Here is a 17,125-nt window from a genome sequence, read left to right on the forward strand (position 1 = left end):
TTTGACCATTGAATGACTATTGACTTTCTTGCACTGTATCTTTATTATCCATATTTTTATAATTAGTAAGTTTTTAGTGGGTTTGCCGTGGGACAAGTTTAGAACTGTCAAGCTTGCGTCAGGAGTAGCTCTGACTTCTTCAGGACAAAGTACCTAAGAATGAGACATATAGGCTGCCCTTGCCTACTGATGGCTCTGAAAGACCCATTGACTGATGACTGTCCCTTGTCAATCAGTGAATGGCTCTTTTCAGGCCATCAGTAGGCAAGGGCTTTGACCTGAAGAAGTCAGAGCTACTATTGACAAAAGCTTGACAGTTCTAAACTTGTCCGACGGGAAAGCTGTTAAAAACTTACTAATTGTTTTGAATTCCTGTCGTAAAAGCCTATCCCACAATCCATATTTGATATCCTTTGTCACACAAAAACACTAACATTTCATAGGATGAACATAAAGTTAAAATGTCTTCAAATATAGCTCATGATATACAACTTCAGATTTTACTCTTGACCATTGAATGACTATTGACTTTCTTCCACTGTATTGTTATTATATATCATATTTTATATCCTTTATCACACAAGAGCACCACCATTTCATAGGATGAAATGTTTGAAATCTAATATTCTCTTGTTTTTCTTTCCCTTTTTCTCTGCTATTCCCTCTTTATATTGCAGATAAACTCTTTGGTACTTGTACAAACTTAGACAGTCCCTACCTTCCTGCCTACAAGCTTGACAACGTAGGTCTTCACCGATTAAAATCTACAATCAGATACCTGATCAACAGTGGGTATGCGTGGGATGACAAATATGCTCAGGTAAGTATATCTACCAAAGGGGTCACTCACTTACTTGCTACTCACTCACGTCTAAAGAGTGTTGATAAGGGTGCTATTTTCAAAAAGGGTGCTTTAGAGAAGCAATCTCACTTCAGGTACCTGAACAGCTGTTCGTAATGAGACGAATGGTTAGTTATTTATTAGGCTACATGGAAGTAGAAAAGAAACTTGAAATCTGCTTTTAAATGTTTGTTTTGTTTAAGAATAATGGCAAGTTTTAAAATCAAAGCCAGTTACCATATTTAGGGTAGCTTGTGCAATTACACCATTTTAAAGGTACAAATTTGGTGATGTGTTATACGGTATTCATAGGGTGCGTTTTAGAGGTTAGTCGGACGTGGGTGGTTAGCACTTGTGTGTAAACCAACCACTGTCTTTGTGCATATCTGTAGTTTGCATGTGTGACATAACATGTGTAATGCCGAGAGCAGATTTAAATCTGATATGTTGTTGATACGGTGGACAGACAGGAGTACATTTAAGTGCTATAGGCATTTGCATGTGCTTATCATGCTTCACACTTTATTGCATTCATGGATGTGTAGATTTCTTGTAGCTCATATGCCAAGTCTCTAGTTTGTTCACAACATTATAGGAAAAACCGGTCGATATACAAGTAGAAAGGCCTTTGCACACTTTGGTGGAGCACCGCATACACTGGAAGCCCATTGTGTGATGCTTAGGGACTGTTCACTATTAATACCGGGGGGATGGGGGTTTTGAGGGGGAATCTGAATTTTTTGGGGGTCTTGATGAGGGGGAATTTGATTTTTTTAGAAAATTGGGAAAATAAGGGGAATTCAAAAATGTTTGAGTGGATGCGAGAGGGAATGCTTTTTGAGTGGACATGAGGGGAAATAAATTTTTTGTCAAATTTTTTAATTCAGAACTCCCATCCCCCCTGGCATATATATTGAACGGTCCCTTAATGCCTAAGTGTAAGTTATGACCTCACCCAGGGATGTACGCTTTAAACCTAACACATTATCTGATTTATGGCAACAGGAAAGGAAAGAAGAAAGTAAACAACAAGAAGATGTCGCAGAGGATGCGCACATGCAGAAGTCATTGCACTGCGTAATCCTTCGCGAGTATGTGTTTATCTCATGTAGCAAGCAATTTGATTGGCAATTATATGGTATGAAAAGCGAAGGTTATGAATGTACTTTAATGAACTAACATACATGTACCCTGCAAAAAGCAAGGTCTTAAGGATATACAAGGTATTGTTGGTCGAAGCAGCCAAAAAATCTATTTTCATTATCTGAATCAATATATTATTGAAAAATAACACTTGATTGTTTTGCAAAAGTTCATTCTACAAATCATATACTTTGAAAACTTGCTTAATTTATTGTTGTTAATGAGTTATGTACGTTTTACAAAAGTGTTGTTGTTTCAGCCCTCTTTACAACATAACTCAAGAACCACAGGACCTTCAAAAGTATATCTGTGATATTTGAATTCTTCTACACGCTCGCTATGAATTGAGCAATGCAATTTTTGCTAAAGCTCATTACCATTCGCAAGATGCTGTGAACTACATTTTTTTGGTGATTCGACCAACAATACATCGTATAGGGGGCCTACCCTTAAGTTCTGTATCTGTAACAAAATCTGAGATTTTTAATAAAATTGCAGAACACAACATTTAGTTCATACAATTGAAATATTAGCGGAACCGGTGTATGGCTGAAATATTTCATTACGTATGTAAATCTAAAGGATGTACATAACACATTTGAAGCAATTGCTTTATTAACAATTAACATAATGATGCAGCCATTGACAATATATCCCCTGGAGTTAAATAGCTTTATTTTTAGCTCATTTGTATGGCTCAAAATTAAAAGAACACATCTGATTAATTAATAAAAACTGACAAAAAAATTGCTATATCTTGAAACATCTTTTTCAAATATTGGATATGTATTTCATGTTATGTTTGTTCTCAAATCCAGAAAAGTACAAAAATGTTTCAGTAATATCTGAAAGAGGAGGTTTAATGACACCAAATTTTTGACACTGAAATTAAAGAGTCATGTAAATTCTTTCTTTTAAAGAAAAATCCATGGTCAACCATGCATCCATTTCAAGCTAGAAACCTACTTAACCCCATGAGAACTACCTGCCGATTGGCCAAAAAGAAGTTTTCTTATCAATTGGCCCAATCAGCAACATTGTTAGAATAATTTCACCACACAAAAAAATTTGGGTGAATTATTTGCGAAGCTCCATTCTGATTGGTGATTAAAGTGAAAATATCATGCAATTGACCAATCAGAGGCAATGTTAGATTGGCAGGTAGTGCTCAGAAGGTTAATTATATCAGCCTGTAATGATATGGATTAAATAAAATTTGTATAATGAAAACAATTTGTGAAAATCGGTTTCCATTTCACAACATTAATTAATGAATATCACATTACATGTAAAATGCATTAATAGTGTGCCTCATCTAAGAAAACCATGGCAACATAAAATGCAAGTGTGCTACGCTAGCGGCCATCTTGGAAGCTAAAATGAAGACAATTAATAACAAGCTTAAGGCTGCCATCAGGACTGTGACATGCCTTAATGACAGATATAATGCAGTTCTGCGTCAAGAAAAAACTGTTACTTTGCAAAGGGTAAGATTTTCTAGAAGCGTAGACTATCAATCACATGACTATTCTTAGTTTGTAATGGAACAAACGTCGCAACTCGCCATCCTGCTACATGTTTGATCAGACGTAATTGTAGGATCATGATGACAATTTTTGCGGTGTAAATGTGGCGGGTGGTTCAAAAGGGCATCAAGTTGATGATGAAGATTGACATAGGTGTGAGGGAAACAGGACTGTCATAGAAAGAGTCGTTCAAAAAGTTCTGCATCCAGCCTCATCCATCCAGAACTCTATAAGGTAGCCCTTGAAACTGTTATGATTATATATGGGTAATGCACCTTTGAAATGAGGATAAACTAATATACCTCTCATATTCAGTGGCATAGACTGAGGGTGGGGGGAGGGGGGTAAATTGCCCCAGACATTTTTCAGGGATAAAATGTGGACAGTCAAATGTTATTAAAATGACTAAAAATGGGACGAAAAATTGATAAATGGGGATGGAAATTTGGCTTTGCCCCCTCACACTAAAAGGCTGGCTATGCTGCTGCTCATAATCATGTAGGGAATCTCCAAACCAATAGCATTACTGTCAGAGGACAAATGGTAGTATATTTGCCACTTTGATCTGAATAATGAACTTGAAACAAATATGGACTTAACACAAATATAATTGTTTTTGTGGAGACTGTTTAAAACGCTTTTCTTATGCTGTATGTTTTGTACAGCACTCCGAGGTCGCTTGTGATGTAGAACCATTTAGAAATGTATATTTATTAGTATTTATTTTAGAAACAATACTGTTCATCCATTTTATCTTTGATAGGTATTTATATCACTCAGCTGGCGTCGCCGCATGATATATTGTTGACCTTCGAAATGTACTTTCTTACTATCATTGTTTCTCCCAATGCTTCTTCTTCTTGATTTTCTTAGCATTATACCTAATTTATTTACTGTAAATCAAAAACCATTCTGCAGTGACTATATATCAAGTAATCTTAAAATATGCCAATTCAGTTTTGATTTGACCTGACTTTTATGCCCAAAAGGATGAAGCATTATGTATATTGGTACGTTAATAACATCTGACAAGTGTTGCTTTTGAGCAAATAATATTCATCATTTTTATTTATTTCTGCTGATGTTTGTAAATGATCATTCAGAGTATTATATTTCAGTTCAAATTATATCCAGATCATTTTAATTTTCCAGGCTTAGCACGCCTGTCATCACAGATCAGAAAAAACATGATATATTTTAGCGATCAAATTTATTGAAACGTGAAATGTTTAAATATCCTATGGAACCATTACCCTTTTAGTCACGATCTTCTGTACAAACAGTAAGCTCAACAAATTGCACTTTATAAAATATAATGATACATTTGAGCATTTTGTGCTGATATTTGGAACCCACACAAAAACTTGCTTTCAAATGAGTACAATCATGCCCAATATTGGGTGAGTAGTTAATGAGATCAGATGTGACCATTTGGTACAAATTCGGCACTATTTGCAAAGAAAAAACCCGTCAGCCCCATGGAAACGTAGCTTTAACTACAATGTTATCGTTCTTGTAAGGTGAAAGAAATTTAATATCCCCTGCTGTATATAGCAAAGTCTGATGACAGGTGTACATTGCTCCTAGGGTTGCCAAACCCCCACTTTAGTAGCCCAAATATGTGACTTCTCAGTATTGTCCTCCAAGTTGAAAATGGTTACAGCAATTTTGGGCCACTTCAGAGCTTGCACTGAATAGTAATTATCAGTTCATTTTGCTGCAAAAAAAGCTTTTTAATAGTGAGTTTTTAGTAAAAAGCAGAATATCATACAATTTTGGTTATTAGTTGACTCAAAATGCCGTATAACATTGATTACTGGCAAAGAGAAATGTTGACAGATATTTTCAAGTTTCACACTTGCAAAATTGCGAAATGGGGTGGAAAACTGAGGCAACACTGGTGGTTCCATGCATTTTCACTAACGAAATACCATGTCTATCACAGACTCCCATCCATTACTCTTATTTCTTATACTAGTAATAAGATCTACAAAATCTGGGGGTGTGAAACTGAAGATCGCTCTTCCCATGGGCTACACTGTAATAGCACTGACCAAAATATTATTTTTGGAATTGATTTATCGATTCCTGCAGGATGTATCATAGTTGTATTTAGATAAACAAAGTGGGTCATTTCAACAGGACAAGTCAGATCAGGATACAGCTTGCTGAGCGTATGGCTTATGTTGTAATTGATCTTAAATCCGGCTATTATCCTGGGGTCTAAATAAGTTTGCTTCTGCCCATCGTAAACTGTGTTATATTGAGAAGTTGATGCTGAGGCCAAAAAAAAGATAGTCTGCTTGTCCTCCACAACTTTTTCAGAATTGGGTCGGTCGGTCGGGATTTTTTCCGTATACCACTTCATTCATGTTTCTAAAATAGTTTAGAAGTATGTAGAAACTGTAAAAAAACCTTTTCAGGATGTCAAAAATGTTGAAAGAAAAAAAACTTTTTTTGGAATTTCCAAAATTAGGGTTGGTATTCATTTGTACAGTATATAAAACAAACAAAAACCATTTTCCAGATTTTCCAGATTAGGGTAGTTTGGTCGAGGACAAGCAAACAATCTTTTTTTTTTTTGGCCTGAGTAGAGTTAATTGGTAGCAAACATCAAAGAAGAAACATTTTGTCTTGGAGATATGTGCCACAATAGTTGTGTGCAATGACATTTTTTTGTAGCTGATAAAAAAGCTACGTGCTTGGTGTAGTACACAGGATTGTCTAAATAGGCTGATGGTGTTGTCATGCAACAAGTGTCATTTGACAGTTACGTTTGATGAAATAGTTTGTTTTTTGCTATCTACTGAAGATAGCAATAACGGTGGGTTTATATAATACAAAATATAATTCATACATTTAGCATTTTGATCAGCCATATGCACCAGTGTTTGATAAGACTACTTGTTTTCTTAGCCTTATTTTAAAAATTGAATACATTTGAAACATAAATTGACATTATGGATGTTATGAAAAGAGTTAGAGATGTAGCCAACTAGCTCCAAATTCTCTGGTGGGAAAGGCAAGGAAATTCATATAAAATTTTAAAATGTAATTATTTTGTCACCTCTTCTTTGAACATATTATTTTTTCTTATTCAATTTTTATCCCCATGTCTCTTTCTCATTTTTTTCTTTTCCTCTTCATGTTGGGATGATTTATGGAATATGTAATGGATTTAGGCTACCATTTATCAACGACTTTTCTTTTCTTTTGGTGAAGTGTATTTATTTTATATAATAAAAGGTTCTTGTAGAACCTATATTTACCAGACAGGACAGACCAAGATATGCTTCTGGAACAGATTTTCAAGTGTAAAGAAAAATTGATGAGCCAACTGTATGTTGTGGGAGAAGACTATTTTCCATATATATCCCATAATGCACTATTGCAGGTGGTACTTCAGATGGTATATCTCCATGTTTGAACATCAGATTTATGAATCCTATTGATACTTCTGCACACAGATGACAGTGGGCAGCCCACTGGAACAGTGCATGTTGGGATGTAAGGAAAAAGGTCAATAATTGCTAACAATTTATATAGAAAGTAACCAGAGTAGTTTTATTCTTGTCAACATGTGTATAAAGCCCAGAATAAGTAACTTGACCACTTATATCCTAGGGCGATCTTCATCATCTATTCTGTCAATTTTACTGTGAAAATAAGAATCTTATTTGTAAAGTATAGGCCTAGATTTATTTTCAAGTGTTTGTTGACAAATACTTGTAGCTATATAAGAACAAATTTGTAATATTTTCTTGAAAAAGGAAAAAGTGATTTATTTGTTTTTCCATTTCTGTCATAAACTGTGAGTAGTGTTTTTTACCAATAAGGATGTACTTATTAAACTTAGTTTAAATAGGGTGTTGTTGTTAAGGATTTTTAAAATAATATGTGACAAAATCGGATCTACTCAGACCAAAGTTGAACACTTTCAAAATTAAGTTATTACCATTATTAACTTTCTCAGTACCTATGCATGGGCCTAATGATGTTTAAATTCCTAAGTCCCTGCCATACTTGGTTACAAAATTAGGATTTTTTACTATGTCCATTTCTTATGTTTTTATTGTTTTTTGCTCCTCATTTTTACCTATGTCTCAATTGCAATATTACCAACTCTGTTTTAATCAGATCATGTGACATATGAAAAAAATGTTTTGATAATTGTTTGACCTCAATTCCACAACCTCAAAACGTCCAGAAATACAAGCTTCTTGTACTTCTGTTTTAAACTTACACTACAAGGTTCTTATTGCAGCCACTTGCACAAGTACACACCGTCACTTAACCCTAACGCTCCTGAATACTACAAAATACTACTTGATATATGCGCTGTTCGTGCATGCATCCCACGTGGTGTGATGACGCAATCGCCCTAAGTGATATATAGGCACGGTTTCGCTGGCCAGCGAAGCCCAATACCCGTGGCAAAGTGTTGCCGACCGAGTGCTTGGCATGCGAGGGGTCTCGGGTTCGAATCCCACCCAGAGCAAACAACTTCTTTCCTTCTTTTCTCTTTCCTTCTTTCCCTTCCTGTCGCTAAAAAGCCCCTAGGCGGTTAGGGTTAGGTTACTACTATCGAAACTCAGTATAGGCTTCCTTAACCCTAACGCTCCTGAATACTACAAAATACTACTTGATATATGCGCTGTTCGTGCATGCATCCCACGTGGTGTGATGACGCAATCGCCCTAAGTGATATATAGGCACGGTTTCGCTGGCCAGCGAAGCCCAAGACCACGTGGCAAAGTGTCGCCGACCGAGTGCTTGGCAGGCGAGGGGTCTCTTTCCTTCTTTCCTTCTTTTCTCTTTCCCTTCTTTCCCTTCCCGTCGCTAAAAAGCCCCTAGGCGGTTAGGGTTAAGGTACCGACTGGTTCACACAAAGTACCCACATGCATTGTACCAATGTTGCTATTGCACAGAACCCACCAGCACTGGTACTACACTGGTGATGTACCAGTACTTGGCGATGTTGTACATTGCACCTGTGCAGGCAGCCCCAATAGGAATCTTGTAGTGAAACTTGCAATATACATGTACATGATGTACATATCTATTAAAAAGTAATCCGCATTGAAGAACAAATCTGTAAAAACTAAACAAGCAAAAAAGCAAAGCAAAAGAAACCCCCAATTAAAATAAACTCAATAAGTCACTGGTACTGCCATCACCAACACTTGAACAACAACATGGGAGATAATGCTCACAAACATGACAGCAGCAAACTTGATTGAGATGTCACTGGGACTCCAATAATATCACTTACCAACACTAAAATATTGTGAACAAGTCTAACTAGAATCTATTTTTCATAATATTTTAATTTTTCATTTTAATCCAATGCATTTTGTTTAGAATTAATAACTATCAACATGATGATTTCTGTATGTATTAAGGAGAAAATAAGAAGGAAATGTAATTTTTAATAAAGCACTTTTGTCATAATTTTCAAAATTTGTTTTGAGATAAGAGGATTCCTGGGAGGATTCGTGATCATTTTGTTATAGATCCAGCATCGCCTTGAGGTCAAATGCAATTGAATAGAATCCAATCATGTTACTGACAATGCTTGAGCAGATTTATCATTATTTATTTTAAATTTTGCGTATCAGGAACAACAAAGCAGCAAATCATATTCTGCTTTTAGCCCTTGAGGATGGTGTTCCCCATGCGTAATATTTCAGATTTTAAATATGATTCTGTAAAGTGCAGGTATAAAGCTTACTGGAAATATGATAGATACGCAAATATGAGGGAATGGGGTAGGTGAAATCTAGTAGAAAGAGGGAAGAGCTGCAAAAGCTAAAATTGGCTGGAATACCTTCATTATTTTTATTATTATGTATTTATCTGATATTATATATAATATTATTTGGCAGTTTTATATTAGCGACATAGTGTTAAGTTAAGATGATATTGCACAAATTTTTCCTGAATGTAATCATTTTCTTTTATCATTAAAAAACAGACCATTTTCACCTGAATAAGATTATGAAATACCAAGATAATGTTATGAAGGTGTCACAAAATCCAATTATTTTCCAGACTTATTTGCATATAAAGCAACATGCGCTATTCCAGATTAATCTATACACCCTGTGGAAGACAAGACCTGAATCAAGCCCCACTGGGGGTTTTAGATTTCAAACGAATTCATCTATTCAAGTAACCACATTTTGAAATACACACTCCCTGTGTGGAAGATTAAGTTCATGTGTTCCATAGGTGGTGTATGTAGAAGATCATGTCGTTGTTGGGCAGGAAAAACCTACTATGTGTCATTGGCCCCTGAACATGTTTAAAGCAAAACCGCCTATATAACCTGTTGGCAGTTTTGTTTTAAACATGTTCAGGGCCACAAGCACATAGGAGGTTTTTCCTGCCCAACGATGATGTCTTCCATAGGGTTGAAAGGATTTTAACTGGAATAGCCCAAATGTTTTCTCCATTTAAACTTTTTTCTTCTTTTTTCTGTTTTCCACACAGGATTCCCTCAGGTCAGTTCTTGACCCATACAAACGAGATTACCTGGACATCAGCCAGCCAGATGTCCAGGCGTATCTCGAGACGTGGCTCACACAGGCGCTAGAAGAAGAACTGACCTACGAGTACTTGGAGGAATTAGCCAAAGATTACCAAGCCATTGCAGACAACCAGCAACAGTTTGAGTTTGAGCAGCAGCAGCAGGGGCCTTACATGGGATATAATAACCAAGCCGATTACTATGGATATAACCAGGGTGGGGAGGATTTACAAGGGGAGGGGTCGGTCGGCGAAAATCTGGAAATTTTAGGTGACGTCGCCGAGGAATACTTACGATACGCAGACAGGGTTGAGGAAGAAGAAAAGAATAATTTACAGAAGTTATATAAGCTTTATTTGGATAAATATAAAGATGTACTGCAGAATAAAGAGAATGATGGCAGTGAATATGATTATCCTGCAGAGGAGTATGATGTCAACGGGGATGAATGGAGGATTTTACAGAAACTGCAGCAGGTAAAAGAAGACATGCAAGAAGTCTACGATGAACACGAAGATGAGCTTGAGCAGGAGGATAATACGGGTAATACAGATAACGAAGGTGCTTTTGAATCGGAGATGACATCATCGGAAGGTGGTGGAGAAATGACATCGTCGGTATCAGAAGGAGGTGGAGAAATGACATCGGTGTCGGAAGGGGGCGGAGAGAGTAGTAGTGTTGTACAGGAGGAGGAGTCTATAATGGTGGATGATAGTGTGTTTAATGGTATCGGTGATTCGTGGGGACCAATTATGACAGAGACGGTAACACCAAGCAGGATAGAGGAACTTGTACCCAGTGAAACAGGTAGGTCAATGGGGTATTCCAGTTGAAATCCATTCACCCCTATGGAAGACATCGCCTTAATCTTCCTCACAGGAAGTGTTAATTTCAAATTGGGTTACCTGAATGGGTGACTCCATTTGAAATTTCACTCCCTGTGTGGGAGATCATATCTTCCATAGGGGGTATATGGATGTCAACTGGAATATCCCAATGTAGATGGTATAGTCGTAGCTGTATATCTTCCTGTATGAAAGGGTTTGGATTCATTAAATTAGATTGAGGCAACTTGGACCTGGAATGTGTACTCTACCATATTTGCTTGCTCCTTGCTCATTGACCAACTCTGGGGTGTATTTGACCCTCAAGCATGTTGCCCTCAAACAAATACAGTTTAGGACCCCTGCTTGAATGCTTTTATCATATCCTAGTACACATTGAATGTAGGTTACAGAAGAGGTGCATACATGTCCCAGTCTTATTTTGCCATGGTATGTAGAGAGCATATTTTTAGCAAGCTCCTCCTCTGGAAGACAAACTATGTGCCTCAGGAATCCCAGTTGGCGATTCTCTACACAGTGGATAAGAGGTTCAGTGTTGGACATGACATTAATGTTGGCATTTTAGACATTTAATATTTAGCAAAATCCTGAAGCAGCAGGTAGCAAAAACGTTATTTTCCTAATATATTCTTTATATTTGGCAACTTTTATTTGCTTATATCTCAAATTGGGAAAAATTGAATATATCACTGATTGCACCTGAACCCTAAATGATGTAGGAGTAAATGTCAAGGAACTGACTTCAGAGTGTGATATCTGCAAGGTGACTGAGACGCAGATGGCAAGTAATTGATTATGTGCACTTTTAGATAGGTACGGGATAGATGGATGTCAAGTGTGGACTAAATCCGGACTGGCTTGAAACATCTGCTCAAACATGCTAAATGGATAACTTAGGACAGGTGTGATTTGGGCTATTCCAGTTGAAATCCATACACCCTCTGTGGAAGACATGACCTTAATCTACCACACAAGGGGGTTTAGATTTCAAATGGAGTCATCCATGCAGGTAACTCGGTTTGAAATTCTCACTCCCTGTGTGGAAGATTAAAATCATGTCTTCCACAGGGGGTGTATGGATTTCAACTGGAATAGCCCAGTGCTTCCTGCCTGAATGGTAGGTTAAGCAATGAACTTAATATGAAGTTCAAAGCTATATATAGGACTCATCTGTGGAGTAAGTAAAAGGAGGAAAAACGAGAGGGGAAGAGACACAAGTTAACATGCTAGCTCTGAACCACAGGAGGAGGGCAAAAAAGTTAGAAAAAAATCAAAGAAAATCCATTATTTTGGGCCAAAATGGCCATATTTTGGACAAAAAATAATGGTGCTTTTTTGGGGGCAAAAACTGCCTTGCTTTGCGCAAAAATCACAAATAGCCAATTTCCTCATTTTTGCCCTGCCCCAAAGAAATGTCCACTTTACCCCCAATGGCACTCCTGAAACAAATTTCTGGAGCCACCACTGCTGAACCAATTTCACAGGGAATAATTATGTGTAATACTTACTCATATGTGATGCGATCAAGCAAAGTCAGTTGGAACTTGGAAATATTAAATTTTCAGTTTCTTATAGGATAGTAAAACACATTTACAAAGCTGCATTTTGTAGAAAACCCTGTTGAAATTGCAATAGCAATTAAAGAGTTTCCAAAACAACAGGAAACAAAAGGAAATATTTGCTTTGTTTGGCTATATCTCAAAATCAATATTTCCTGAGTTCCGACTGATTTTGCTCGATCGCATCACATATAATGACAACAGACAGGTTTGATAGCTGCCTTTTGCTTGTGTCAATTGTTACCAATATTAGTCTGTAATATAAGGTTAATATTGTGAATTTATACTCTCCCTAGAGCAGCTATTCTGTCAATCCTCATGTTAACATCTAACCTCCATCATACAAGTTGTTTGTCAATTTGTGTCTTGGACTCAAATGAAATCTAGGCAGAAATCGGGGGGAATCTATTGGGTCAGTCAAACATTGCTGTTTATCAGTGATGAGCAGCTAAGGTGACCATTGATTGGGAGCCAGGTAATCAATTCAGGAATGCGGACTTTGTGTACGGGCTGTATTCTGCTCATTTAGTTGAGATTCACAGCATAAAGGGAGTACCCCATCATGCATTGCAGTTTATCTACTTGCTCCACTCGCTGTAGAAGTGATGATGTAACAGGATTGATTACCATGAATACAATTTTTGAATATATAGCCATGCACTACAAGCAGGTTGCACTAATCAGCTGTGTATGTCTGCAATCATAGATTGAATACAATACCGCTGTTTTCAAAGATACTAATCATTCTGTAGAATTACGATCCAGGTCTTTATCCCTATTCTTTCACGTCTGTGGTTCAATGCATAGGTACCGAGTGAAAGTTGTAGCGCAGGGCAAAATATTCAAAAATTGTATTCATCTATTGCTATGGTAGATAATCCGATTATTACATCACTTCTACTGTGAATAGCATATATGTATACAAACAATAAGTAATAGCAGCTTAAATATTGATAGCTATGGATAGATTTATAATACTTAGGGTGATACTTCTTTTTTCAAACTAAATTGGCAGCAGTTCTATTATGGTACCGCAAAGCATAATGGGATAGACCTTTTAAATGCTGTGGTTGTGATTAACAAGATATAGTTACAGATGGCATATGTACAAGGTTTGGTTATTATGCACTGAACGAACTTCACTGATCTAAATAAAAGTAAATAACACATACTATGTATAAGATATATAATTGATTCAGCAACAAAAAGTTCATGGCAATGTGCAGTCATTCAGTTACAATGCCCTACTCGTATGATGAGGGTTTTCTTTCATCGTTTAGTATTCTCAGTATTTATAGTGATTGAAGTTACATTTGTCAGTATCATTATAGATTAATAAATGCGTATCACTTGTTGGGCATGAAATTATATCAAATAAGGCACGCATACTAAGATGTTGATGCATCTAATGTATGAGCCTTGAAGGGGGGAGTGCATTAAATGTATAAACATTTCAGTACAAGTGCATTATTTTGTACAATTTCTCGAGCAAGTAGTGATACGAATTTATTAACCTATTTCATACATGAGAAAAAATAAATTTATGTGTCGTAAAATTCAATGTTTTCTGGCTGATTTTTCCTGCTTTTCGCCGGTTTTCCATCCGATTTTAACTTGGATATCTCTATACAGAGTGTGTGAAAGTGTGAGCTATGGGTTACTCTGATGATGGCCATCAACAATATGTGACCAGAAATACCAGTTTGGTTGATTAGTATTACAAAGTGCAGCTTAAAATCATGTCCTTGCATTCATGCAAATTGGGTATTTTTGGACAAGTGTCCTTGATTTGGCAAAAAAAGGGGGTGGTTTGAAAAGCCAAATTCTCCTTGTTTTTCCGCAAAATAGGGGGTAAAATGTGTAAAATTGTCCTTGAAAGCGTGCAATATAGGGGTCATTTTAAATTTCTAGAACGATCATGTGTTATGCCTTGTTTGTGCGGGTGACCATACCGGGATATACAGGTGTTTTTCTTGGATATTTCTGAGGCACATTACAATTAAAGTCAAAAGGATGTTATGATTGCACTTTAGAAGTTAGTTACAAGGTGATATGCAGAATAGAATGAGCATTGGGATCTTGTATTTCAGTTCATCAAATGATATTCTGTAGAATTCGACTTACAAACATATAAGCCTCTAAATGAGTGTCTTCTTTTGACAAAAGAGACAAAAAGCAGACAACCTCCACAAAAACAAAATTTGGGGATTTTAGTAACTATATTACTAATACAGGCGGCTGCACAAACAACTATTATTGTAAGACCAATCTATTGTTATGTTTCTGTGGATGGTATCTACCTTTGTCTCTTTCAACAAAAAACACTCATTTAGCATGTTTAGAAATATGCTTGTAGATGGAATTCTGCAGTATACCATTTTGATCTATATTCTATAATGTGCTTTAACTTGTGTCTACTCCCTGTTTTCTTTCTTACGGTTACACAAATATCACATAATATCTGTCAACTAAATCGTTATTTATTCACCAAATCTTAACTTTCACTAATACACAGAGAGTGCCCTGAATCAGCTGTTTGGCAGTTACATGTACGACCAAGAAGAATGGAACAAACTGACAGACGAGCAGAAAGAGAAACTACTCAACAAGATGCTGTCTGCCCTGGGTCTTCTGGAGCAATCTAGTCTTGGATCTGCAGCAGATGATTTCAACAGCGACAGTGAAGAAGATTCATCGCCCATTGAAATGGGCAATGAGACGCCCATTGAAATGGGCAATGAGATCTTGGATATACCTATACCAGCAGGTAGGGGTCAAAAGGTCTTGGTGTCAAAGGTCAATGTATCGAATTGTTTCGTAAGGAGAAAGTGAAAGTTGCAAAGAAGTTGCTAGTTATACATTTAATTATTGGTTGAAGAGAATTACTACAGCAGATCAGACTAAAGGGACTTTTAGGATCTATTGAGGACCACAAAAAAATAACATTTTAAGTGGATCCATCCATCAAGTTTCCCAGAAATTTTGACCCATTGCTATACCAAAAGTCCACATTCTTGGCCAAATTTAATGCAAATTGGTCAAAGTTTCAGCAAATTTTGACAATTTTGGCTACAGTCAGGCAAAGTTGGGCTCTCTTTGTTAAAGTTTTGAAAAATCAAAATTAGCCTCGAAAAGGGGGTCATTGATATACCAAATGACATAAAATGAGACCTGTGTTTACCACACTTTACCGAATGATCATTTGTACTGAGTATGACCACCCCCATGGTGTTGTATTTGTTTGAGTCTTATCATTATACAATCACACTCTTTTCTACTTGAAGTGTTTTCCCTATAATTGTATCATCAAGGTAGTGGATTTTATCTGTACTTGCATGTAGCATGAATGGCCCGCATAATTGGATAAAAACTCCGGTGGGGTCACTCAACTCGCATTACTAACCGCACGATCGCTACCAAAATCGCGGAAAAGGGTCATTTTAGGGCTTGTCCACGGACAAAATTGTCCATGAAATTGGAAAAATAGGGATGTTTCATTGCACACATGTCCGCGAAATTGAAAAAAGGGGTTCATATTGTTTTCTCCCGATCCCTTGGATAGCTGGCCAGATAAATCATGTAAATAAATTGTCCTTGAAATGTTGAAAATTGCAAATGTGTCCTCGGAATCTAAAAAATAGAGGTGTTTCAGAGTACCATTTTGTCCTTGTTTTGGAGTAAAAAAAGGGGTAAAATTTCATGATTTGTCCTTGAAATCGACTGCGAAAGGGGGTAATTTGTACTTGCCTCTCCCCTGCCAGGGAATGTCCTATTGTGGTAGAAAGGTTGCCAATCCTGATGCACATGTTTTCAGGATGATCCATTTGCATTAGATCATAGAAAAGAAGTAAAAAATATTGTTTATTTTTGAACATATTTGCAAGAAATACTGTGATACGTCTCCTTGATACCTGCTTGTAATGCGAGACAAAAGAATACTTGTATTACCTAATGTATATACTCCCATTACGTAAATGTTTCTGCTCTTAAGAAAACCTGAGCAAAGCCTCCAGACCCAATTGGATTGTGAACACACTTGGTCTCCCACTCTGCACCAGTTTTAATCTGTCATTAACAAGTTCATTCAATTACGGCGCAGTCCCTCTGGAGGCAACAACGTCCGCGTTGTCTGTTTATGGAAATCCGCATACCTTATAAGGAAATGTGTGTGCTATATATGGAAAGCGATACCTTGTGGCTAGTGTGTTATGAGAGATTCGGCAGCTGAGATTAGCGTGTGACATTTTCGTAACTTGCCATGCTTATGAATAAGTTTGGCTTGTTATGCATCATCTAATAGAGGATCTATATAGACTTACGACAATGCCTAATTGTTCCGCCATTAGTACCGAAGATTTTCCTCAATGTAACATAGCTTTGAATACCTTTCCCTGTGGTGGCTAGACTTGGAACAAGTACCTCAACCATTAATGTATGTCACTTAACTTACCATGGTTATGAGTTTGTTGTACCTCTTGTTGTTGTCTTATGGGATTGTTAGACTGGATCAAGTCTGGATACATTACTGACTGTCTTCATCTGTCAATTCAATGATTTGTCACTTCAGGTGATTTAAAAAAAAAAAAAGAGTAATTTTATTTTCCTAAGGTTTCCTACTCACTTCCTTTTTTTGACATATTTTTAATCTGTCAGTAATGTTTTGACCTAGTTTGTCAAAGAAA

At 36.8% G+C, this 17,125-nt stretch overlaps 1 protein-coding gene across 1 annotated transcript in view; it reads left to right on the forward strand.

Moving 5' to 3' along the window:
• LOC140151070 (uncharacterized) overlaps positions 1–17,125 on the forward strand; it is a 531,056-nt gene that overhangs the window by 109,757 nt on the left and 404,174 nt on the right. Inside the window, 3 exon segments of the mRNA XM_072173269.1 lie at positions 678–820; positions 10,003–10,846; positions 14,959–15,210. Of these exon segments, the coding sequence (XP_072029370.1) occupies positions 678–820; positions 10,003–10,846; positions 14,959–15,210 (1,239 nt within the window).

The sequence above is a fragment of the Amphiura filiformis genome, chromosome 4, assembly GCF_039555335.1.
Source record: "Amphiura filiformis chromosome 4, Afil_fr2py, whole genome shotgun sequence".
In the NCBI taxonomy this organism is placed as follows: domain Eukaryota; kingdom Metazoa; phylum Echinodermata; class Ophiuroidea; order Amphilepidida; family Amphiuridae; genus Amphiura; species Amphiura filiformis.